This window comes from Peromyscus leucopus, chromosome 10, assembly GCF_004664715.2.
Source record: "Peromyscus leucopus breed LL Stock chromosome 10, UCI_PerLeu_2.1, whole genome shotgun sequence".
Lineage (NCBI taxonomy): Eukaryota > Metazoa > Chordata > Mammalia > Rodentia > Cricetidae > Peromyscus > Peromyscus leucopus.
This window is the reverse complement of record NC_051071.1, coordinates 41,160,531-41,184,483: the sequence shown is the minus strand read 5'-3', so window position 1 is coordinate 41,184,483 and position 23,953 is coordinate 41,160,531. Positions and strand designations below refer to the sequence as shown.

The window sequence follows — 23,953 nt, the reverse complement described above, 5'->3', positions numbered from 1 at the left end:
TCTGGTAAAGTGCAGACGGTACAGTCTCCAGTCAGGTCCGTTCCTGAGAGAATGAAATGCCTGCACAAGCTTCCAGAGAAACCTGGTAAGGTTCATAACCATAAAATCTATGATTTACTTAGCCTAGCTCTCATCAGCTGATGCTTGCAACCTGGAAAAGAGACAAGTGAATTTGGGGCTAAATCCTCTTTGTGTCCATAAGACACTGGGGACTCCACAAACTATGTAGCTTCCCTTTGGCACATGGTGGGGTTTGAGTAAGCAAAGATGGCCCATGCTTTTAGCATCCCATAATTGGAAGCAACACACTTTGGGAGGGGGGGTGATTCTTTTATTTATCTCTTTCCTCAACCAGTTTTAAAAAAAATACAATTAACACAGGTACTGGGATCCCTTTTTTTTTAAGAAATCAACAGAGTCAAAGCCACCTCCTGGGGTGTCACATACATATTTACAGGGGGCGGGGCGGGGTGGCCTCAGAGGCATGTTTAAAGGCAGTATTACAAAATATACAAAGGTGCTCTTTCTGTTCTTCACAGTACATAAAAGAACCCTGCCTCATTTCCAAATGAGACACTATAAAATATATCGCTATGTACTATATAACTTACAGAGTATTCTGTACAGATGCAGGGCTATAAATATGCCACATAAATGGCTGTTTGGGAACTTTTATCTACAGAAGGGCTCAATTTGGCATCTCGGCCTGTTCAGATGGTGAAGAGTGTGTTGGGAGAGGATGTGGAGGGCAGGCTTGTGGTACAGTCACACTGCCTCGCTTGAATCAAGCTCAGGCTTGTTTTGTTTTTTTTTTTTACGGGGGTGGGGGGCTGATGTCTGAAAAGCTGTGGTAGGAGTAACAGGGGGGCTCTAAAAGGCACAGTAAAGGTTCATCTGGTGTGAATAGGAGCTCACCCTTTACCCAGAGTTCACCCACGAACTCTGAGCTTCACCATGATATTAAGAGTGTCTAGCCACTCCCCATCTCCTCCCTCCGGACAATTCCCTTGGAGCTCTGTAGGTGTGGAAGGGAGGCAGGACAGAGCTGACCTGTGGGAAGCCGGGAAGAATCCCAATGAATCCATGACGGGAGGGGAAGTGGATGGATGAATCAGGCCACCCAAAGCCGGCCCAGGAAGTTTCCTTGCAGGAAAGAAATGGACCAAACGGGACCCCTCACAGGCAGATGATCCCGGATGAAGCGATGGAGAGAAGACTTGGGACACAGGTCTGTAAAGCCCCATCAGTGACATCGCTACCTGACCAAGAGAGTGCCATTGCTCTGTAAGCCACAATGCCTCACAATTTGCTTCTAGAGGAGTCCAGTGAAGAATCGTAGGTGTGCAAACTAATGGGTGAACCCAACATGTCATGAACCCCTAGTCCTAGAAAGCCGAGGATGAGACCACTGTGGTCAACTGCTTGGACTGGCCATACCCATCTAGCCCAGGCCCTGATGGAGAATGGGTTGTCCTGTGACGTAAACTAGAAAGGCTCACACCTATCTATGGCCTCCAAACAATTACTTCATCTTGTCTGAACTGGCTGGTCTGGGGCAGGGATGCCTAGGAGGGGCTACTGGGTGTGGGGAATAGACTTTGATAAAAAAAAAAAAAGAAAAAGCGGTTGAAGCTTTATACCAAGAAAGGTCAGCTTTGTACATATATTTACATATAGTCTTCCATGGGCCCCTTTCCAGAACCTTCCCTAGTGCCTCCTTTAACACTTATCCTCTGAATGAGGACGGCCTTTGAAAGCATAGTCTAGGCAAGCAGTGGATGTTGTCATCTCTGGGGCCACATTCACAGTCTAAATCTGCGTACTCTGTCTTCTGAGAGGGAGGGAGTCGCTCGGGAAACGGGACCAGAAAGGTCCAGTTCACCTACAGGCAGAAGCTCTGGTGGAAGGAGAGCTGGAGTTGATGTCAACTCCGTTTCTCCTCAGGAACCCCGGTGAGGGAGCAAGAGACCTGGGAGGGGTGGATCCCACGGGGTTTAGGTCTCCTCTCCCCTGCCTCCTAGGTCCCCACCCCCTAGAACACCGTAGTTTTGGACATGGCCTTCATGCCCATGGCCTCCACTTGCCCCTTGCCCTCATCCTGGGACTCTCTGCTCATCACTTCGTTGTCGAAGGCCCCAGAGGCCTTGACTGGGACATCCTGCTCCTCTTCCCCCTCCTCAAGGTCCCTGCAGCACTTGCTGCAGCGGCAGCACTTGCAGCCACACACCATGCAGCAGACTCGGCAGCAGACGCGGCAGCAGCAGCAGCACCGCCTCTGGAAGCAGGTCGTGGCCAGGGAGATGACGTTGTCCCAGGGCTTCAGAGAGTGCATGCACAAGGGCAGGAAGTTCCAGTCGCGGAGCTTCAGAGGCAGGGAGCCCGGGCAGCGGGCCTGCAGCATCCGGAGGGCCAGGATCAGGAGCAGCAGCAGGACGATGGGCACGCCCACGCCCACCAGCACGGGCCAGCCCGCCAGGGACAGGCCAAACACCGACAGCGGGGTCAGGAAGAAGAAGAAGATGAGGTAGAAGACGGCGAACCAGCGGTACTTGGCAGAGATGTTGCCCAGGCCTTTGGCCAGACGGATGGGCAGGCGGGTGAATGGGATGGGTACCACAGCAAGATTCCGGAGATGTTGAAGAAAAAATGGCACAGGGCAATCTGAAATCGAGGATGTCGGGGGAGGGGGGGAGAGAGAGGTTAGGGGGATGGGGAGAAACAGAGGTCAGCCAGTGTCTTTCCCGGGTGTGTGCATGGCTGGGCCTGTGCAGAGTTTTATATTCTGTGAACACACATGACTTCACTGCTTGGATAATGGAAGGAAGCTAATGACTCCTCTGAATAGCTCAGCTTTCGGGTCAGAAGGTGTCCCCTAACATGGCCTCGCCTGCTGCTTCACCATGCCTTGGGCCTCTCGGGTCTCAGCAGAGCTGTTTTAAACACCTGCCTCTTAGGAACCCCTAGAGCCCTCACACCTGGCTCCCTGTGGCTTCTTCTCCCAGCATCCTTCCTTGTTCTGCCTTTTGGCTGTAACACAGAAGGCATGTTATATATGAGAAAAGAGTCTGCAGGCTGGGTATGGTGGTGTGTGCATTTAATCCCAGCACACAAGAGGTCACAGGAGTTCTCAAGGCCATTTTTATGAGTTTGGGGCCAACATGGGCTCCGTGAGATTCTGACTCAAAACTCAAAAAATAAAAAATAAATAAAACAAACCACTGATTTGCAAAACCGCAGATGGATTGCATCCCACCCAAGCCCAGCATCAGGTGCTGACCTGGAGAGAACTCCTCAAGGTGCTGCCTGGGCTGGCTAAGGCTGCCAGGATGGCGGTGGTGGTGGTGCCAATGTTGGAGCCCAGCGTGAGTGGATACGCCCTCTCGATGGTGATCACTCCAATACCTGGTGAGAAAGCACAGAACGCAGGGCATGGGGCCCGAGTAACCGTGGGAAGAGACAATGGGGACCCAAGGGAGAACCCTGGGACAAAAGCTCACCAATGAGTGGCGTCATGGCGGAAGTGAACACGGAGCTGCTTTGCACGATGAAGGTCATGCCTGCCCCCACAAGGATGGCTAAGTAACCAGTCAGCCAGGCAAAGGGAAAGGGGAAATCTGGAAGACACAGAGAAAAAAGGTATGTCACAAGTCCTGGGGATGGCATTGGGGGGGGGGCTGCTGGCACTTCCTGAGGACCCAGGAGCAGAGGCTAAGGCAAAGGATTGTACTCCGCACATGATCTTGAGATTGCCAGGTTCCTTCCCCAACCTAGGTCATTCTGCAAATTCACATGTAAGCCAAGGATATGGTCGAGAGACAGACAAAAACACAGACAGACAGAGGGGGAGTTAGGAATACCCGCCCCCTTCCTAGCCCGGTCTGGCATTGTTTCACATTCAGAGATAAGCTATGAACTCTGCATGGAATTGGGCCCCTGGTTCTGGCAAACACCTAAGTATGGGGCTCCCTCTCAAGAAGGCCCCGGGATGCATTTCATGGCCACATTGAGACTGGAGGAATGGCGTTTTCATGCTCATTGGATGGGGTACTTTACTAACTCCTATTGGAACAGTGTGAGCTTCATAGGCTGACATAGTTCTCCAGAGCCCCAGGAGAAATGAGGATAAATGTGGACTAGCCTGGATACCAATTTTCCTTTCCCTAAGAGCTACTAAGAGCAGATCTGTGGTAGTCTGGGTACTTCTACAGTCTTGCCTATGAGAAGGCTTAACCCTCTGGCTCTTTCTCAGGGCCTTACCCACCCTGCAATGGGAGCCTGTACCTGTTTTCCCCTCCCTGACCTACATGGGACATCCCAGACAATTTCCAGGAAACATAACAGCTCAATCACTACAGCTCAGTGGATCCAAGAATGAGTTCCACATACAGGAGATGGCAAGATGAAAATCGGAGAGCCCCACTCAGCTGTCCACACAATGCCATCCCCAAAAGACCACAACAAGGCTGAAGTGTTGAACCTACCCATATTAAGTGTCTTCTTGATGACAACAGCGACCTGTCCCCTGAGCACAGAACCCAAGAGCTTGACTATCATAATCAGACAGCCACAGAGGACCAGAAGGGAGACGGTAAGCAGGATGATGCCCACAGCAAGATCTGGGAGACTGAAATTCACGAAGATGTGCTGGCCTGAAGAAATACAAAAAGCCTTGTCAGATGGTGGGAGGCGCCTTGTCCAGAGACTGGCGTCTGTTCCTTCTTTTTCATAGAACCAAACAATCTTGAGTGGCAACTAGACACTTGGGAGCTCAGGCTAACAAGGTCCTTCTTTGAAGTTTGCCTTGAGACAGTGTTGTTTGCAAGCTGTTTTAAAACAAGCTTTAAAAAACATTTTAAAGATTCAGTGTGTGTGTGTTTGTGCGTGCGCGCACGCATGCGCCCATGCCAGGTACCTGTAGAGACCAACCGGAAGTCAGAATTCCCTAGAAGTATAGTTACAGGTGGTTGGAAGCCACCTGCTGCAGAACTGCAGCTCTTCACATGAACAGTAAGTATGTGAGTTTAATTGGTGAGCCATGTCTCCAGCCCCTAGTTTTTTGTTGTTGAGACGGGATCTGGTATAGTCCTGGCTAGTTAGTCTCCACACTGGAGAATAGCTTGATCCTCCCTCCTACGTCAACCTCCTGTGATCACAGGCAGCTACCACCGGTTCTGACCCCAATGTGTGTTAACAAGTTGCACTTCCTGGGAATGGAAGGTGGTGAAGTGAGGTCCTTAAATCACAGCTTGTGATGGGCAGGCCCAGGTGTCCAGCCCAACTCTTCTACCACTGGTCCCTGCGTGATTTTTACTACAAAGCATTTGGAGGCATTACTAACTAAAGTCCTTCCAATATATCCTTTGTGACAAATCCAGGGAAGCACAGTTCTACCGACAGGTAGCAACTCGAGGATTAGGGTGACAAGTTCACCTGATTCTGTGGACAGAATCACACTGTATCAAGGTACTCATGGTGATGGGATAGGGAGGAACCAGGATTCCAGATAGGTTAAAAGGAAGAAAGTCTTCCTAAATATGGGAGTATCAGGTGGGCTCAATGCCTTGTTCAGATGGGACTCACCGAATGAATAGATCCCACAAAATCAAAGCAGCCATCAATTACCCCTGACTGATTGACAAAGGGATACTTAGGCACACCAAGGGAGCGGTAGAATCCCATCACAAGTTTTTTGGGTTTATAGTCACCAAAAGGCCGGGGCTAATCTTTCTTTCTTTCCTGTCGTCACTAGACTACCCACCCAGGTGGCCAGTCAGCCAACTCCCACTCACATTTAGCAATGTTCTCCTTGTGGGTGACATTCTGGAGGGTCCAAGTCTGTACGCCATCAGTCCAGCAATGTGAAGGAGAGGTGCAGTTATCAGATGAGGGAACGGTGACATTCATCTGAGTCTAAATGACAAACATGAGAAGTGTCCATGGTGGGGAACAGACAAAGGGGGGACTGAGGGGAGCACTACCCTTGGGTCTATGCAATGGCTCCGTCATAGGGATGCCTTCCTCCCCTTGAAGACTTAGTGGAAAGGCGCTTGGAGCCACTGGATAATAAAATCGGTTTCGTTATTTTATCAACTGCCTTGTGCGCACACATGTACACATGTACACATGTGTGTGTGCACGCACACGCACACAAGAATTAAGGGAAAGCCACACCCATACTGCATAGCAGGTTGGGTAGGTGAGTTTCCTATTTCAGAGTCGCAATATAATGTGTGTGCCTCCTCAGGAAGAAGAGTCTGTGCTGTGGGGCATAGACTTCGTGAACTCCAAAACAAGAGCAAAGAGGCAGCAGAAACAAGGCAGCCTTTTCAGTGAGGGGTGCAGCATTATACCAGGCCAAGGAGTGTGAAGCAGAGGTGGCTGTCTCCCCGAAAGGAAGGGGCCAAATTGGACTCCCAGGAGCCTCATTTCTTCCCTGCCCCCCCCCACTGACTTTTGATTTACTGCTTTTGAACCCTTCAGGTGGCACACCTACTCATCCATCATCGCCCACCACCTGCCCCGTGACATCCCTGACACTTACCACATTGGTTATGGTTTTGCACCAGATCTTGACCAGGCTCTTGTTCTGGGCTTCTGGGTCATTCATTGCAATTTGCTGGATGACCTTTTTATCCAACTGAGGGGATCAATAGGGGAGAAGGTTCAGCACATCCTGGTAGTGATGCTTAACAGATGTGGTGGCTGTCAGGGCACTTTGAAGTGTGTGTGTTGGGGGCTGTGACTGTGAGCCAATCCACTCACTGTGTGCAAAGACCTCTAGCCCCGCCACCCAATCATAACCTTCCAAGAGAAGAGCATTATCCTCTAGAGATTGGCAGATACTCCGAGGGGGACTATATGGCAAGAGCACACTAATAGCCAGTAGGCTGTAGACACCTGCTGTCTAAGTTCAAGTCCCAGATGGCCCTTTCTCTATCAATATCTAGGGCAGACACCAAGGACCATAGGGCATGGTTGGCCTCAGATGAGAAGGACAGTAACCATCAATAAGCTGTGTTGACAAATAAGGAAAAAATGTGGCTACAAATGCTCACTCAGAAGTGCTCATCACCCCTAACCTCACCCGATCAGTCCCTAACCCAATAAAGAGGACAAACCAGGCTGATGTCAAGGAAATAAAGGTGACACTCACTCACAACTACACCCACGGCTTTTGTTCTAGTTCCTAGCCTCTGGAGATGAGGGGGGTACTAGCATAGCCCTTACCTGGATGATGAGCTTTGTGAAGGGGTCTGTGATGACTTTCAGAATGTCAGGGGCATCTTCTCCATTCTTGAATGGGAAGGTGTCCACCACAAGGTTGGTCAAGAGCTCCAGGTAGTGGGTGACAGCCTCCAGAGGCAAGAGCACCAACACAGACAGCCAGTTGAAGAAGTCATGGACAGTGGCCCCTGCGAATGCCCTAAGGGACAGAAGCCACCACTAATATTATATTCTGAGTGAGGTGATGCCAGACAGTTGGGCATTGTCTTTGCTGTCATCCGCCCGAGTACACACAGGTAGTTAGTTGATCTAGTGGGACATTGTCAGCCCACTAGATTGTATTTGAGAGCTAGGATCCCAACAACCGTTGTTTAGCAGAATTGCATTAAGACCACCTCCAAGCCCTCCAGTCCCAAATTTTTAAGGCCCGAGAATGGCTCAACATTGTCTGTTTTTCCAGAGGACCTGGGTTCAATTCCCAGTGCCTACAGCTCCAGTGTCAGCAACCATGTATGTGGTGCATACATACATACCGGCAAGTACACTACTAATTTTTAATTTAAAATTATTGTGAATGTTTTCTCTGCATGCTTGTGTGTACACCACTTCTGTGTTTGCTGGATCGTCTGGAACTGGAGTTATATATAGTTTAGAGTCAGTGTATGGGTACTGGGACTCAAACCTTGTTCCTCTACAAGAGCAGTAAGTGCTTTGAAGCACTGAGCCACCTCTTCAACTGTGCTTAGACCATTTTCCATTTTCAACTGCTTGGAAAGCAATCTGACCTTTGACAAGTGGAGAGCAGACAATCAGGATCTTCTTACCAACTTGCACGTGTGTGCCTTGGTGTACATGCACTACAATGGTACAGGAGCCCACCAGATGCCTGTACACTTGAACTACAGGCAGTTGTCGGCCACCATATGGGTTGTGGGAACTAAACCCAGGTCCTCTGAAGACCAGATAAGTACTTGAGCCATCTTAACAGCCCCCAAATTCTAAACCTTTAAAAATCCTCAAAATTCTGAGACATATAACTTTCAAATTAAGAAACTATCCCAAGCCAGGCAGAAAATAGTGCTATAGGCTTTTTCCTCAATGAAAATTGAAAATGTTCCTTCTAGAAATATCTCCATGTCAGAAAATACCTACCACTGGGTGTACTTGGTATATGACACTCTCCTTCAAGAGAGAAGCACTTGATAAGCGGATGGGGAAACACTAATTTACTAGTAAAAGAAATGTATTGCAAGTTCCGATGTTTGCTCTCTGGTATTAGCTACTCTCATTCATCCTGGAGAGGGCAATTTAAGAGACTTGCATATACTACTGATGAAATAGAAAATGATTCAAACATTTCCTGGTGCTCAGTAAAATGTGCAGGAGCCCTATAAACATTCCATATAGTGATTATTGTAGATATCTAAGGCAATAATCCAAACCTTTGAGAAGGATGTTACACGCAACCAATCCCACAACCAATATTGGTTATGGAAAGCGTACTGAAATAGTAGGGGGCGTGTAAGTCATTTATACCCAAGCATACAGGCACCTCAACAGATCTTAGGCTACATGGCATCAATCAGTGTAAGTAATCCTAAGATGAGACCAAATTTTCCAGAATGGAAACCTAACTGAGTCCTGCCTGTGCCAGTCAATGACATCACCTCGTCTCCTTTGGCTTCAGATGAGTATGATGGGGAATAGAGCAGGCTGTCTGGCTTGATGAGAAGATCAAATTAGAGAGCGTCTGCCTTAATGAGGTGTATTATCACGTCCATCAAGACATGTCATCAGGAACCAAATGAGGTGGCTCAGGTAGATGGACCACGGTGATAGTCGATTCGCCAGCAGACACGACAAACATGACCTGTCTCCCGACAACCTGCTGTAATGCCAGCTGCTTGACCACACCATGATGGCATCATCGACAAGCTGGGGATTGCTTCTGTATTTTAATAAGCTCTGGTAAGAGCTTATCGCTGGTTAGAAAAGCTGGGAAATGGGCTTAATTCCCACGTTAACATTTTAAGAGGGTTCCCTTTGCTTATTATTTCCAACTGCGCTATTTTTGTATCATATACATCACAGACTATATTTGCCTGCGCCGGCTTCCAGGTGAAGAGGTAGTGTTAGTTGAGCTAGCCCCAAATGGAAGTTTTAGGAAGTTATAATTATCTATGACTAAGTGAGACAGTGAAGCCCGCGCCCAACCGGCCTTGTTTTAATGCCACCACCCCGCAGTACATGTCTAGCTAGTGCTTACCTTTCATGTACCCTGATTCGGTGCCAGGTGCTTGCTTGCATGGCTGTTTAATCGTTACAGTAACCTAGTGGTGCTGGATAGTATTATTCTGGCTCTGCAGATCAGTAAGTGGATTTTAATCAACTAGGGTCCCCAACCCTCACTGGACTCTTGAGGCTCCTTCCGGGTAAAGGTCCAAGCACAGCTTCATGACTAGATAAAGGTATGGACTCCCACGACAGACCCGGTGGGCACAAAAAGCCTGCCCCGCGATTCCTACCTTCTGAACTCATTCCGGTCTCCTGCCTGCATAAGGGCCACGATAGTATTGGTGATGGAGGTTCCGATGTTGGCCCCCATAATGATGGGGATGGCAGCCCGCACGGTCAGCACTGAAGGGCAGAGAAGAAGAAAAGAACTGTGAGGCAGCCTGCAAGGTAGGAAGGCCATGTTCCACACATCCCAATGTGGGATGAACGATTATTCTAGAAAGCAGCTCTTAGATTCTATGGGGGGTGGGGTGTCATACATAACAGTACACAGCTATTAAAATTCAGAAAGGGAGTTGATGAATCTATACGAACCCCATTCTTGAATGTAATTTTAGGGCACTAGCTGATCCCCTGAAGCCCTATGGGCCTTGCTTTAAGATGGACATCAAACCATCTCACAGGACACTAGGAATCAGTCAGTGACTAAAGGAATGGATGAGTCCCATGGTTGATAAGGATACCATCTGTGGCATAAAGGCTCATGAGTCATTGTGTTGTGTAGTGTAGGCTGGCCTCAAATTCACAATATAGAAAAACTCTTATTAATTTTGGCTAAAATATTGGCATAAAAAAAAAAGATGGGAAGGGAGTTAATTGTGACGTGGTCTAGATAGAATTTGAGCAAGTCCAACTCACGTGAGGAAGCAACCATGCTGACAATGATGGACGAAGACGTGCTGGAGCTTTGCACCATGACGGTCACCAGCACGCCAATCACTAGCCCGGCCACGGGATTAGACATGATGGAGTTGTTGCTGAAGAACTGTCCGGCCATCTTCCCTGGAAGAACAAATGATGGTCATGTGAGGATGGGTTGGGGTGGTGGTACCCAGTCCTAAGGCCCACACAAGGCCAGTTGTCTGGAGTGGGAGCCCAGATTCCAGCTCAGCTGGGCCTGTGGGTCTTGTTTCCCGTTCTTTTTCCTTGCGCTGTCCTGGGAGGGAAGCTGTCTGTCAATGTGAGCCTCCAGTTCCGTGTCTTGGACACGGTTTACCTCCACCCTCAGCCATGGGTCTTCTCCCTTCACACTACAGCTTCCTACCTTGAACCTCTCTAGTCAGCCAGCCTTCCAGTCTTCTCTGGGCTTAGTATAAATCCTAATTCCTCTGTTCTATATTCTCTCTCATCTATTCTCTAGTACTTCCAGCTATTCTCATCACTGAATTCCAGAGGTTTCTCTGGGAGTGTACCTATGTGGCCCTCAGTCCTTCCCCATCCCATTCTATAATGGATGCCTAGAGAAGGACTCGATGTGAATTGTCCAGATAATCATTATCACAAGCCAAGCCTCTTATGGATGTTCCCACCGGTCAGTGAGATTTATCACATTCGATGGTCAATTTACCTCTAGCAATTAACCTACCACGGCCTATATATCTCTCAGGTCAGAAAGATCAGCTCAGTTGGACATGGTGGCCCATCCCTTTCATCCCAGAACTTGGGAAGCAGAGACAGGAGGATGTCTGTGAGTTCCACACCAGCCAGAAATAGTGAGACCCTGTCCTAAAACAGGCTTGGAAAGAATGTGGTGGAGCATGCCTTTAATCCTAGTAGAGGCAATTGGATCTGAAAGTTTAGAAGGCATCCTGGTCAAAATAGGGAGTTCCAGAACAGCCAGAGCTACATAGAGACCCTGTCTCAAAAAACAAACAAACAAACAAAAAAAACAGACTTTCAAACTTCTATTTATTTAGCTTGAGGCAGCAGGAGAAGCAGAACCCCACAGGCTTTTGTGACCCCCTGATCCTGATCCGTGCTCTGGACTCCTCACTGTGTTTGTTACAGGCTGTGTTTAAAGTCTGGTTAGTTAGTGACCTCTGAGCCTTAATTCTCCCTTAGAAAAGGGAGGGACTTTAGGAAGGACTATTCCAGACAGGGCCACTCAGGGAACTATCTATCTGTTGTCACCCATGAAGGGTCCACAGTTAACTGAGCACACATGGCCATTTCACTTCTGGGTTTCTGGAACACCTGCCTCTGTGTCCTGGGTTCAGGCCAGGGAAGGCATCTACTGTGGGGTCTTCCTAGCAAGAAGCCTGCTTTCATCTTTCCTACTTGCTTTGGCCTGCGAGGTTTTTTGTTTTTGTTTTTGTTTTTTCCCCATACTCTCTAGACAGAAGCCTAGAGACAGCAGGGATCCCCAGATAAAAGGTGTCAAGCAATTTCCTGCTGGGTACAATAGAAGGGATTCTGATAGCCAAGATCAGCTCCAGCCCTGGCTCCTGCCTTAAGCCACCTAAGCCACTTAGAAGTTACAATCTTCTTCTCCATGATAGGGGACGTCTGAGTTGCCTGTCAGGTTGGCCCTCACACACTCCCTGCGAATGAAATTCGGGAGTCAAGAATAACCCACCTCCAGCCCTAAAGGCCTCTGCGAGGTCCTTACCTCCAACCAGTTGGAAGGCACTGCTGAGTATATCCAAGGAGCAGACGAACAAGTAGAGGAAGCCCAGGAGAAGGATGAATTTCCCAATCCCCTGGAAAACGCAGAGAATCTTCCCTCGGGTGTCTCTCTCTGTGGCGGGATGCGGGAAGGAATGCACAACAGTTAGGATCTTCCCAGCTGGAACAGTGATGTTTGGGGAGCGAGCACCCAGCTCTACCTCCTGTCGCCACTGGCTCCTATATCAAGGCCTGGAAAACGGGGCAGCGTCCACTGCCGCGGGTTTCCTGGCAGTTCTCTTTAGGATGGTGCATTTCACTGGACCCTCCCGAGTGTTTCTAGAGTCAGAGAGGAGGGGGCGCTCGCTGTGCAGACTAGAAGGGATGTTCAAGTGAAGAACCACAACGTCACTGAGGGAGCAGGTAGTTACTCGCCACCCGATGCAGGGTCACAGGCAATGGCTCCACAAAGCACCTCGAGAACAGCACAGATAGATAACCCCTGGAGTCACAGCTGCAGTTTGGTGAGGGCCCGGGCCTTACCCATCCAGCTAAGCTACAATAGTGTCTTTTTGCCTCTCCTACTCATTCCCTTCCCCTCCCACCACCCAAGCCTATCCTAGCTGACTGGTCCACAGGCTGATCGGAACCCCACACCTGGAAGAGAATTGGGCTCACGGTCACCCCAGCTTCGCTGGCTGTGTTCTCAGCACCTACAACCTATCAGCATACACTGGATCTCTCTGTTACGGCCTTGGTCCCTGGTGCTTGGAAGGAACAAAGGGTCCCCAAGCTATCGTTCTTTAGATAACTTGACAGACTTAGGGAAATGCTGTAGATTGACTGTGTCCTTCTTGCTGGTCTCTGCGGGACGCTGGACAGCCACTTACCTGACCATTTGACCCCGGTGTCCTGGAGTTCAGGCAGGTCCCAGGGGTCACTCCCCTCAGCGGGCTCCTCTATCAGGACCACGGTGGAATAGGAGGGTAGAAGTTCAATCTTGGTTACGGGAGTCCCACTGTCATCTGCTCAAACAAGTGGCACAGGCCATGAGCAATGAGAGCTGAGTCTTGGGGGCGGGGGGGTCCTCCAAGGGGGCCTGCCCCCAGTTGGTGAGGAGCACTTACTTTTGCCGGCCTCCTTCTCCTTGGCTACTGGGTTAGACTGTGGACCTGAGGCCCCTTCAATGAATTTATTGGGGTTGGGCTGGGCATTTTCCAACTCGGGCCAAGGAGCCATGATCTGCAAAAGAGAAGACAGAGCTTAAGGATGTCGTCACTGATGGAACAGTTGCCTGAGAAGAAGTCACTCCTTCGCAAATCTTCTACTTCGGAATGGGAGGCAGGAAAGAGGTGTTTGTACCAGTGGACTCCATCTGCTCTTGGCACTGAGACAAGTTCAACCGTAAATCAGCACCAAACCTCACCCAGTGCTCTTGACATCCACATATGCTAATGCAAGTGTATGATGTATTTACTCCTAGGCAGCCCACCTGTTCTCCCTACCGTCTGGGTCTTCTCTGAAAATGTGATAGTGTCACTCATGAGTAGATGTGCCTTAGGCCAAGGGCCTTTCTTTATGCCTCCAAGCACTGAGTACCCGTTTCCTCCATACTTCTTGAGCTCTGGGATTGGTAAGGAGGTCAAAGGGCTGATAAATGGCATCTATCGCTGGGTCACCCTACCATGATCAATGGCCCTTTTATAAGAGCTGCCTTGTTCCGGCCCCTGCAGAGATTTCCTCGTAACCCATTTTCTCCACAATGTCCCTCTTAGTTACAATGCCAGCTCACCTATCTGGCCACAGCTCGCAGCCTATCCTGACACCACGAAGCAGAACAATCCAGAGAACAGAAAATTCACAGAAAAGGAAGTACAGACAGCTGAGAGTTCAACCTCATCAGCAATTCAAGATATGCAAATTAAGTGGTGATTGAGGCAGAATGTAATCTGCTGCGCTGTGGTAGCTAGGCATGCTGCTCCACACCTATAATCCCAGCACTCAGCAGCCTGAGGCATGGAGGATCTCCATGAGTTCAAGGCCAGCCTGGGTCATGTAGCGAAGCTCTAGGGCAGCCCAGACTAGAGAAGGAGCATATCTCTGGACAAAGATGTACCATACTGGAGAAGATGCTCTAAGACCGGCTTGGAAGCTCTCAAAAGTGTATGGCCCTAAGGCTAATTAATGTACCTTCACTCATCCTGCATCTCAGGCCTAACCATTTCCCTTATGGGAATTAGAAGGGAAGGAACATGAGCTCTCAGAAACACCTGCCTTATCCTGGTCAATTCCTGAGGATTCCCTGAACCAGCTGACCTTTACTTCCTGTTTACCAAAGGACAGGCACTACGGAGAGAGAGGCACCTTTAGGGCCCGAAGCTCTGCCTAGCCCAAGATAAGGCCCAATACATATTCATTGATGAGATGGAAACAGACTAAAAAAAAGGTATTCCTGCTGAGTCATTTACAGATTTGTAAAAATAAAAAAAAAAAAAAAAAAAAGGAGGAAGGCAGATCAAAGTATAACAGATAGCAAATCATTAAAGGTGGTCAGCAAAACCAAACTTAGGCAAACACTCTTTAGTATGAATAAGAGGTGTACTTTATCCCAGTCTGGCAAGGTTGCACTAGGGTAACTAAGATCCAAAATCATTCCATGGGGTTCAGAGTGGGGGCGGGATATCCACACCTATCCAACTTCCAGTTAAAAGGGCTGATTCTAGCCAAGTATACGGCTCGTGGTGATTCTGAGGCCAGCCCTGCTACATAGGGGGTTCCAGATCAGGCTGGGTTAGAGGACCGGATCTCAACATGCAGGGACACACGCACTGGACTGGGAAGTTGGCCCAGGGGCCCAACACTTGTCTAACACAGCTAAGACCGAGACCCCGGGCAACCACAAAAAGGGACAATCAAATTGTATAGGTTTGCCACACCCCCAGCTCTCTGTGAGGTGACCTCATGGTATTTACACAGGAGGAAGTGGTTCAGAGTGAGGGTCCAGCGCAAGGTGACTGGACGCCTTGCTGCTGCACCTCACATGGAAAATGGAGTCAGTGGCAGCCTTCCTGGGCACACAAGGCAGGCGGAAGGAAGAATCGGACTTGTGGCCGAAACCAGAGCTTCCTGCCCTAGGCGCTTGAACGCAGGAGCCTTTGACCTGCGTTCTCCCTGGTGCTCTCCACCTGCAGGCTGCCATTCTTGGACATCTCTCGCAGGCTCTACTTCAGGTTCACCCCCAGTTTAAGCTAACCCTACACCCTTCCGTCAAAACACATGTTCCCTTCAGCAGAACTTTCCTATCACTGTTCTAGACCTTTAAAGTCATCGGACTGTTCCCAAACCCCTCAGAGCTACTGGTTCTACCTGGACGCATGTCCCGCCATCCGCAGATCCCAAGTGAACGGAGTCACAACTTCCTCGTGTTGCCCTCCATCTCCCCATGGGTGACCCTTCCTAACACAGCTGTGCCATACACTGTTTCCCCAACATCCTATGACCCATTACCGCCCTCAACTGATCCCTCTTCTCTCCCTGCCACTTTGGGGTCCCACTCCTATCTGATAGGGACAGCGCTTCAGTCCTCGACCCAGATTTCCCCGCTCCTCTCCTCTGCTCTGGCCTTGGCCTTCTCAGTCCCCGCACGCGCTCTCGGTGTGACTCATCTGGCACTCCAGCACATATCACTATGACATCTCTTAATCTCTAATAACCAGGACCATTAACGAGCATCAGAGAGCTACCCGGTGCCAACCCGGTGCCTGATATGTGTTCTTAGTCAGGCTCTATGCACCAAAGGGCTGGCAAAACGACCACAGAAGCAGCCTGGCAGCTAAGGACAGCACTTTCTACAGTTCTGCCGGGTTGGGGCCTCACCCACAATTTTTGTTTTGTCTTGCTTTGGTTTGGTTTTGGTTTTTCGAGACAGGGTTTCTCTGTGTCGTTTTGGTGCCTGGCCTGAATCTTGCTCTGTAGACCAGGCTGGCCTCGAACTCACAGAGATCCACCTGGCTCTGCCTCCCCAGTGCTGGGATTAAAGGCGTGCGCCATCACTGTCCACTGCCCAGCCTCACCCACAATGTTAAGGCGTAACATCAGCATGACTTGTCTTCCTGCAGTACAGTTTTACTTAGGGAACTGGGAAAGGGTGGCAGGCCATGACTGGTATATGATTTACGTTCCAGATAAGCTGTTTTCATGGACTGAGGAGTTTATTAACCTAAACATTGACAACTGGGGCGTGCAGGCCTCTGATGGGGGCGGGGGAGTCCTGTGTCCTGAGGGATATTTAGCTTCATCCCTGTCCCTTCTAAATGCCGAGACCCTCACTCCAATCTTGACAATATATCCAAACATTGTCAAATATCCTAAGGGACTGAAGACCATTTCCAGAGGAAACTTGGATTTTCGGATTGCAGCTTCCTGGGTTCAAGATCCAGTTTTGCCTCCGTGATGTTGGGTAAGTCCTTTCTGTCTTAGTTTCCCTGTGTGCAAAATGACACCCGTGCTAATGGAACTTCTCAGAAAAACAGTGTCCAGCACTGTACCCTTGCGATGATGCAGTGCCTTGCTAAAATGATCATAGAAGATCATTGTCTCACTAGGAGTCACAGAATTAGAAGTGGTGCAGGCTGAGTGTGGCGGCACACCTGTAATCCCAGCACTCGGAGGAAGGGGAAATATAGCACGTCCAAGACAGCCAAGGCACCAGTGAGACCCTGTCTCAAAGAGAGGAAATAAAAAAACATTGAAGCTCACACCAATCGCAGCACTCAGGTGTGCCGCATTCCGGCAAGCTAATCTCTGAGGTTCAAGGTCAGCCTAGGCTAGCCAGGGCTACATAGTGAGAACTGATCTCCAGACCCCCCCACACCCCACCCCTCCAAAAAATCCAACTCTAAGCTGGGCAAGGTAGTGAACTCCTGTAATCCTGGAATTTGAAAGGCTGGTGCAGGAGAGTGATCAGGACAGGAAAACAAATGTGAACTAGAAAGCAGGATGGACACACGGACATGCCTTGGGGATTGCAATGAGCTGTTTGTGGTTAGCCAGGGAGCTAAGGGGTCTCACTTAATGGGCTCTCTATTCTTGGAAGCGTGCTGAGAAATTTGTAGATCCGTCCCCCCACTTCTAACAATCTTAAGTGCAGGGACTGCTTTCCCCTCATGAACCTTTTACCTCACCTTCACAAATAAAATGTAAGTTCTCAGAGGGCAGGAGCCTGCTGGCTTCTCTTCCAGTGCCCAGGGGAATGAACACAGCGACCCAGCGGAAAAGCCAGCACTCAGGGCCTGCTGAGGGAATGCACTGCTCCATGTTGACTGTGACTAAGTAGCGATTTGAGCCTGAGTCTTCCTGACAGGAGGCTGTCCCTCATCGCCATATGCAAGTTGGATTGGCCAAGATTTGTTGGCTAGAGCAATTATCCCTAGAAACTGTGGCCTGATGCCACTACACCCCGCCAAGGAACTTACCACAGCAGTCAGGTGTGACGGGGGTTGTTACTTCCCTGTTAGCTACAGGATGTGTTTTATGACCAGATGTCTATGACTGGCCAGGAAACAGAAAAATGTCCCCAGTCCCTGTGGGTAGGTCTGCACTGACTACCTCCACCTCCAGTGCCATTTACTTACTGTGAGTTTGTACTTCTGTAGATTACCTGTGCTCCTTCTTGGGAGACCACCTTATTCTGAGCTCAGTTACTCAATACACTCCATAAACACTTCCCATAGGAAGCAAGTCAGGTACTCGGTCTCCTCCATCACCTCTTAGGCCACATCCTGGTGGATCAGGAAAGAAGCCGTAGATCCACACACTAGGCACTAGCACCTTGGCAAGCATCGAGGAGCACAGTCCACCCAGCCCTGGCTGCCTAAAGCGGCTGGCCATGCCCTTCCTGACTTTTTCTACCCCCACAGATAATGTATCCTGAAACCATCCAGCCATGGCACTCTGCTGCTCAGTTACCCGGGCTCCATTCTCCCAGCTTTCTGTGCTCTCTGCAGGGTAACCCAGAGCCTGCAGCTGGAACTCTGGAGCAAAGGCTAGACCTGGAACAAGCAAATACCCTGCAGTTGGCCCCTGGAGTAGGTCATCATTCCAGGGATCCTCCAGGTCGCTGCAAGTAATACTTCTGTGGAGACTCTAGTGTCTGGCTGTGAGACAGAGCTGTGGTAGAGGGTGGCCAGCCCTGAAGATCCATCTAAGCTTCAATTTCATCATCTCAGAAATGGAAGAGTGTCATATTCCTCCAGGAGCTGTTAGGAAGACTAATTGAAAGTATGTGTCGGTGAAGCCTGAGTACTGCCTGGCAGAGTCGACCTAAATGGAGAAGTGAGTTGCAGCATGAACTAGTCTTAGCCCGACTTGGTCTACAGAGACTCCATTGCCAGCTTTGGGCACAATAAGGATCCCAAGGGATATGAGTGATGTCTTGTGACATGACCCTTCAAAGGCAGAATGAGGCAGAGGCAAAGAAAACCAAGGAAGCAGACTATAGTCACACCATTGCCTGGAGGTGACATTATTCCTACAAAGGAATTTCTTTCCAGGATACAATAAAATGAAGGCAAAGAGGTGAAAAAACTTGCCTAAAAGTCACATAGCTCAGTGTGTGTGTGTGTGTGTGTGTGTGTGTGTGTGTGTGTGTGTGTGTGTGTGTGTGTGTCTGTGTGTGTGTGTGCCTGTGTGTGAACCCAAGAATACACTTTCAAAGCCAGAAGCCTTCATACACCATAAACTTCACAGCCAGGGGCCATAGGGAAGCCTTCAGGTCCCATTCAAGCACCAGGAGCCTCAGTTTGGCTCATAAGAACTCAGGAACATGACTCCAGGAATCACTCCTGTGTCTAATTAGATACTCAAATACAGTGATCAGGAATTCTGTAACGACTGGCTGCTTCACCCAAGAAAGACTTCAGACAGCAATCCTCCAGATATGACTACTGAGAAAGGTGGGCAGAGGATGGGGTGTCAATCTTAGCTGTTGGGCCCTTCCAAAGGCTTCTCCTACCTCCAGATGCCACTGTTTCCCCTACTTTCCCGTCTAACACTGGATTCCTGCACTCTCTTGCTACCTGCCAGAAGCAGCAAGCACGGAGGGAAACATTCCATCTAACAGGGTGTCAACTGCCCAGCCAGACCAAGAACTATCATGACCAGGGCCCCACGCCCTGAGCCCACGCCAGACCCTTCTCCACAGAGCTGGAGGGGAGCCTCACTCTTGGCTCTACTTTACAATGTGGTGCACAATGCCAAGAGGAACTCGTTCCTCCTGGGCAGGCCCAGAAGGGGAAACTTCGGGGCTCTTCTAGGACTCACCAAACAGGAAAGTGTGGGGCAGCTGGCAGTCACCCGTACCCTTTACTTTGCATGTTTGAGCTTCTCTGTGCAGGACCTGATTGGGGATGGGGGGCAGCTGTATTTAGCCAAGGCCCAAGAATGAGAACGTGAAATGGCCCAGGTCAGTGGCCCTGCGTCCTCACACCAGGTATGGCTATAGCACGAGAATGACCACTGGACAGTGGTTGGCGCTGAAAGGCAGGCCAACGTTTATTGAGCACCTTCTGGGCTATGTTGGAAGTCATGCACACTGATCAACGCATCTTAATTGCCAATCACTTTAAGGCACTTTGGGGAGGGGGCGCAGAATATAACATATAACCCACATAACTTCTGGCAATCCTCCTGTCTCAGCCTCTCCAAAAGTGGGGCTACATACAGGTGTGTACCGCCATACTCAGCCATCAGTGATTTTTGAGACCAACTTTCATACCATTTTACAGAGGGAGAGATTTGTTTTATATCATTTGGTACTAACTTTATGACCATACCAAAAGGAAACCTGAGATGCAGAAAGATTGCTCAGTCAGAGAATCCCTACAACTTCAAAGACAATTCAACTCTATGCAGCCAATGCGCTCTGGGGGCCTGAGAAGTTCCTATGCTTTGAAAGAACAAGACGCCGGGTGGTGGTGGCACTTGCTGCTTCTGGGGAGGCAGAGGCAGGCCCATCTCTGTGAGTTCAAGGCCAGCCTAGGCTACAGAGTGAGATCCAGGCGCAAAGCTACACAGAGAAACCCAGTCTCAAAAAACCAAAAAAAAAAAAAAAAAAAAAAAAAGGCAAAATCACTGAGAGTAATTAATGGCTGCTTTTCCTTCGCTTCCTTTAAGCATCAGAAAAAATACCTCCCTGAAGGGGGAGGTAGGGGTGTGATCAGAAGACACGTGGTGGTTGCACGACATGCCTGAAATCCCAACATTGCAAAAGCTAAGGCAGGAGGATTGCCATGTCTGAGGTTGACCTGGACTACAGCAAGACCTTGTTCAAAAAAAAAAAAAAGGGGGGGGGGGGATAACTAACTGCTCTAGGTCTTACAGTGGAGAGTGGCTTCAGTTTTAGACCTTATATGAATGATACTAGTGAATTTTTGAAGACATTAGCCTATCTCTATAAACTTGGGCCCACACCAACTGTCATGGTGTCCTTTTAGTTTGTATTTATATTTTAACTTTTAGTCAGGTGTGGTAGGGCAAGTCTATAATCCCAGCACTTGGGAGGCTGAGGCCTGAGGATAACTGATTCAAGACTATTTGACCTACATGAGACCAAGTCTCAAAAAACCCAAAAGCTGGTGATGTATCTCAGTGGCATAGCGACCACCTAGCCTGACAAGATTCTGAGTTTAATCCTTAGGTTGCAAATGAGTTTGGTACCTGACCTGTAACTATATTCTGCCTTGTTTATGGGAGTCTTAAAAGCTGAATTTGTAAACATAAGCTACTGCCATCATTATCAAAAACTAGTGTACTCCAGATCCCCCCAAAGCTGTTTTATCTATAAGTTTAGTCTGTGCCTGGCTTGTGTCTAGCAGCCACAGTTGTGGTAGCCTTGAGGAGGCTGGAGCAGCGAGGGGTAACTTGTGTAGCATCTAAAACTATTATAAAGCCTGCCCTTCTTGCCATCCATTTACAAGCTTACAAAACAAAGGGTCATTATCAGCTGGCATGAGATAAGACAGTCTCCCAATCCCAAACAATGGCCACTGAGGGGAGGCTGAGTTTTTTCTAGAAAATGCCTAACAGAGGGCAAGTTACAGTTTGCAAGTTAGGAAAGAGGACACAGGATGACGGAGCCATCCCTGCTAGCACAAAAACTCTCCTGAAGACCCCCCAAAGTAGGAAAGCATAGGTTTAAGAAAATAATCACAGCACCTATGGCAGGCATCTACCCCCACGGAACTTGAACTCCAAAACAGACACTCTCCTCTTTCTGGCCTGAACATGCTGGGTTTCCCCAACCCTGTGCATATATATTCTTCCTTCAAGTTGCTAACACCCTGTTGGCTAGTACTCTCTGCCTTAAACAGAGAAATCAAATCCTAGGTTCTGTTCAACACATCTGAGAGGAGGAAGCCTTTAGCTGAGTCCCCCTTGAGGCGACTCATCCTCCAGCAGCCAGGAACATATAATTTGCAGGAAAAGACCCAAGTGTCAGCAGGAGGGCAACTGCATGGCAGGGACCTGAAGGGAGTCACGCCAGTGACCTTTCAAAGAGTGAGCCCAGCCGGGTGGAGATCCCACCCCCAGCCACTCGGGCCACAGCTATCCCAGACGCTCCAGGTGAGGCGGGTCCACCTCACTCATGTAACTAAGGAGTCGTTGCTGACAGCAAAAGATCTGAAAGTTTCCGAAAGATAAATGGTCTATTTCCTCCTCTGCAGCCCCGAGCCAGCGAAGCCAGTGAAGTCTCTGAGCGGAGCATGGAGGGGCGTCTACAAAGAATGAAGTCACTTAAGAACTCAGTGAAGGTCCATGAGGGCAGAAGCAGCCGGCAGCAGCGCGGTAGCAGCGGCAGGCAGGCAGGTGTACTCACCAGCGCTCCCTTCGCAGGTAAGGGACTGCAGGAGGCACCCAGGTGGAGCGCAGCTGAGCGCCCGGTATATATACAGAGAAGGTGTTGCGCAAAGAGGCCGGCGGCAGTCGCTGTCATCACGCCCCTCGCACATTCCAGGACCGCCTGCCGCCGCCGCCACGGCACTGCCTACCTGCCGGCTTAATGAGCCCATCGCGACCTCGAGGGCTGCGGGAAGTAACCTCAGACCAGGCCGGCAGTACGAACGGCCGAACGGCCTTGCGCCCGGATGGCGCCCCGCGAGCCCCCGAATCCCCCGGCTGCCCTCCCACGCGGGGTTCCTGTGAAGGCCGGCCAGCGGCGCCCCCCTGCCCTCTGACTCCATCTCCCCGGGAGCCTGAGCTTTCCGGTCTCCCGGGGCTGGAAAGAGGTTAGACACTGAGCCACAGACTGGAAATCCGGGGACTGATTCTTCTCAACAAAGCCAGGATTGTTCGAGGTGCCTCTGCCCTGAGACCTGTCTGGACTGGGCAGTTAGAACAAGGCCAGCGAGGAGCTTAAAAGACTGTTTGGGGAAGGTCTTGAGGGGCAGGCTTGGAAAAGGGCTGCTGTCTCCACTGTGAGAGCCCAGGGTTTGTCATGGCTCTTTTCAGTCGGTTTCCTCTACCTCCACCCCCTATAACGTGGTCGGGAGATCTGCCGTGGGAAGCCCCGGGGCTAGTACTGAACACTGCGGACAGACATCACCTCTGATCAGAGCATAAAAGCTTTGCCTCGGGCCAAGGAGCCAAGATTTAAGACGTAGGGGTGATGGCAGAGGCTCACTCTAGATCTGCTAAAACAGAGTCTAGCCCACTCCTTTCTGCCTCAACTCCAGATTTCTAAATGTCCCTACCTAGTATTTGAAGTGCTGCTCTGGGACAAGCTCTCAGGAGCTCAGCTGCCTGCTTTTAATTCCCCGCTCTGCCCCCTTGTTTTCCACTATCCAGTTTGCTCCTCCCGTGTAACCCGGGAATACAGCCGCGGCACACAGCACTCAATGCGCTAACCACCCTTGCTTTCAAATGGAAGCTTGTGGTGTTCGGAGGAATGGGAAGGTATTAGATGGATCACAGTGCCAATACTGCCCACAGCAGCCCAAAGGACAGACTCGCTGAAGGCAGGGCAGAAAGCTAATCCGCCTAGTGGCCCTGCTGGGGGATGATGCTTGCACTAGGGTGGACTTAAGACATTCCTAGGAAGTGGCTCGGCTCAAGGCTCAACAAGCACCTCTTCAACCAGCCGCTTGCAGCGTGGAGTCCAGAGTAAAGGGATTCCACCCCCACACGTTCAAGGAGCTCAGCCTTGCCTGTAGTCAACCGTGGACAAGACAGGCTGCACACTCCACCTACGCTGTTTCCAGATTTCCTGAGGCAGTCACTCTCTTGGTCATCCATCCTGCGAACCTGCCTCCCAGTGGCTAAAAAGCTTTCATGAGGCAGGGACCTAACTGCCTTCCCCTAGCTTTAAAATCACTCCCCCAAATGCAGGTGAAGTGTGAAAACCAGCTCTGTAAAATCCTTGGGAAGTCTCCCTTATGTACCGGTAGACAGACAAGGGAAGTCAATCCAAGAGGCTTTTTACAGCGTATGCATGGCTCTCGGGGTGGCATCTGCTTGGCTCTGCTTGGCGGCGGTTCCTTGCATTACTTCTCTGCAGGGTCTACTCTCTCATCTCCCTTTATCAGAATGTGGCCCGCAGAAGAACACTCCCATAGGACCTTCATGTGATAGTTTCATTTGATCTCAGGTACCGAATAGTCTCATTTTGGTGATATAAAGCTTATGTTTACATGCAAACTTCTAAAATACTATCTATCACCAATGTGGATCACACCAGCTCACCCCGGCTTACTTAATGTTGCACTATAAGGTGGAATTTGGTAAATCATGTTACTAATCTGAAATTGAGGCTCGCACTGTCTTCCCCGTGCTACAT

The 23,953-nt window shown here is 49.7% G+C and overlaps 1 protein-coding gene across 1 annotated transcript; it reads right to left on the bottom strand.

Moving 5' to 3' along the window:
- Positions 1–804: 804 nt before the first annotated feature.
- Positions 805–22,084, bottom strand: Slc34a2 (solute carrier family 34 member 2). Its single transcript, XM_028865940.2, is given in 14 exon segments — positions 805–2,607; positions 2,610–2,661; positions 3,278–3,402; positions 3,498–3,614; positions 4,482–4,649; positions 5,790–5,910; positions 6,542–6,637; positions 7,228–7,423; positions 9,750–9,861; positions 10,378–10,521; positions 12,128–12,256; positions 13,014–13,148; positions 13,251–13,365; positions 21,998–22,084. Coding segments are annotated over 13 exon segments (2,082 nt in total). The 5' UTR covers positions 13,363–13,365; positions 21,998–22,084; the 3' UTR covers positions 805–2,032.
- Between the last annotated feature and the right edge of the window lie 1,869 nt (positions 22,085–23,953).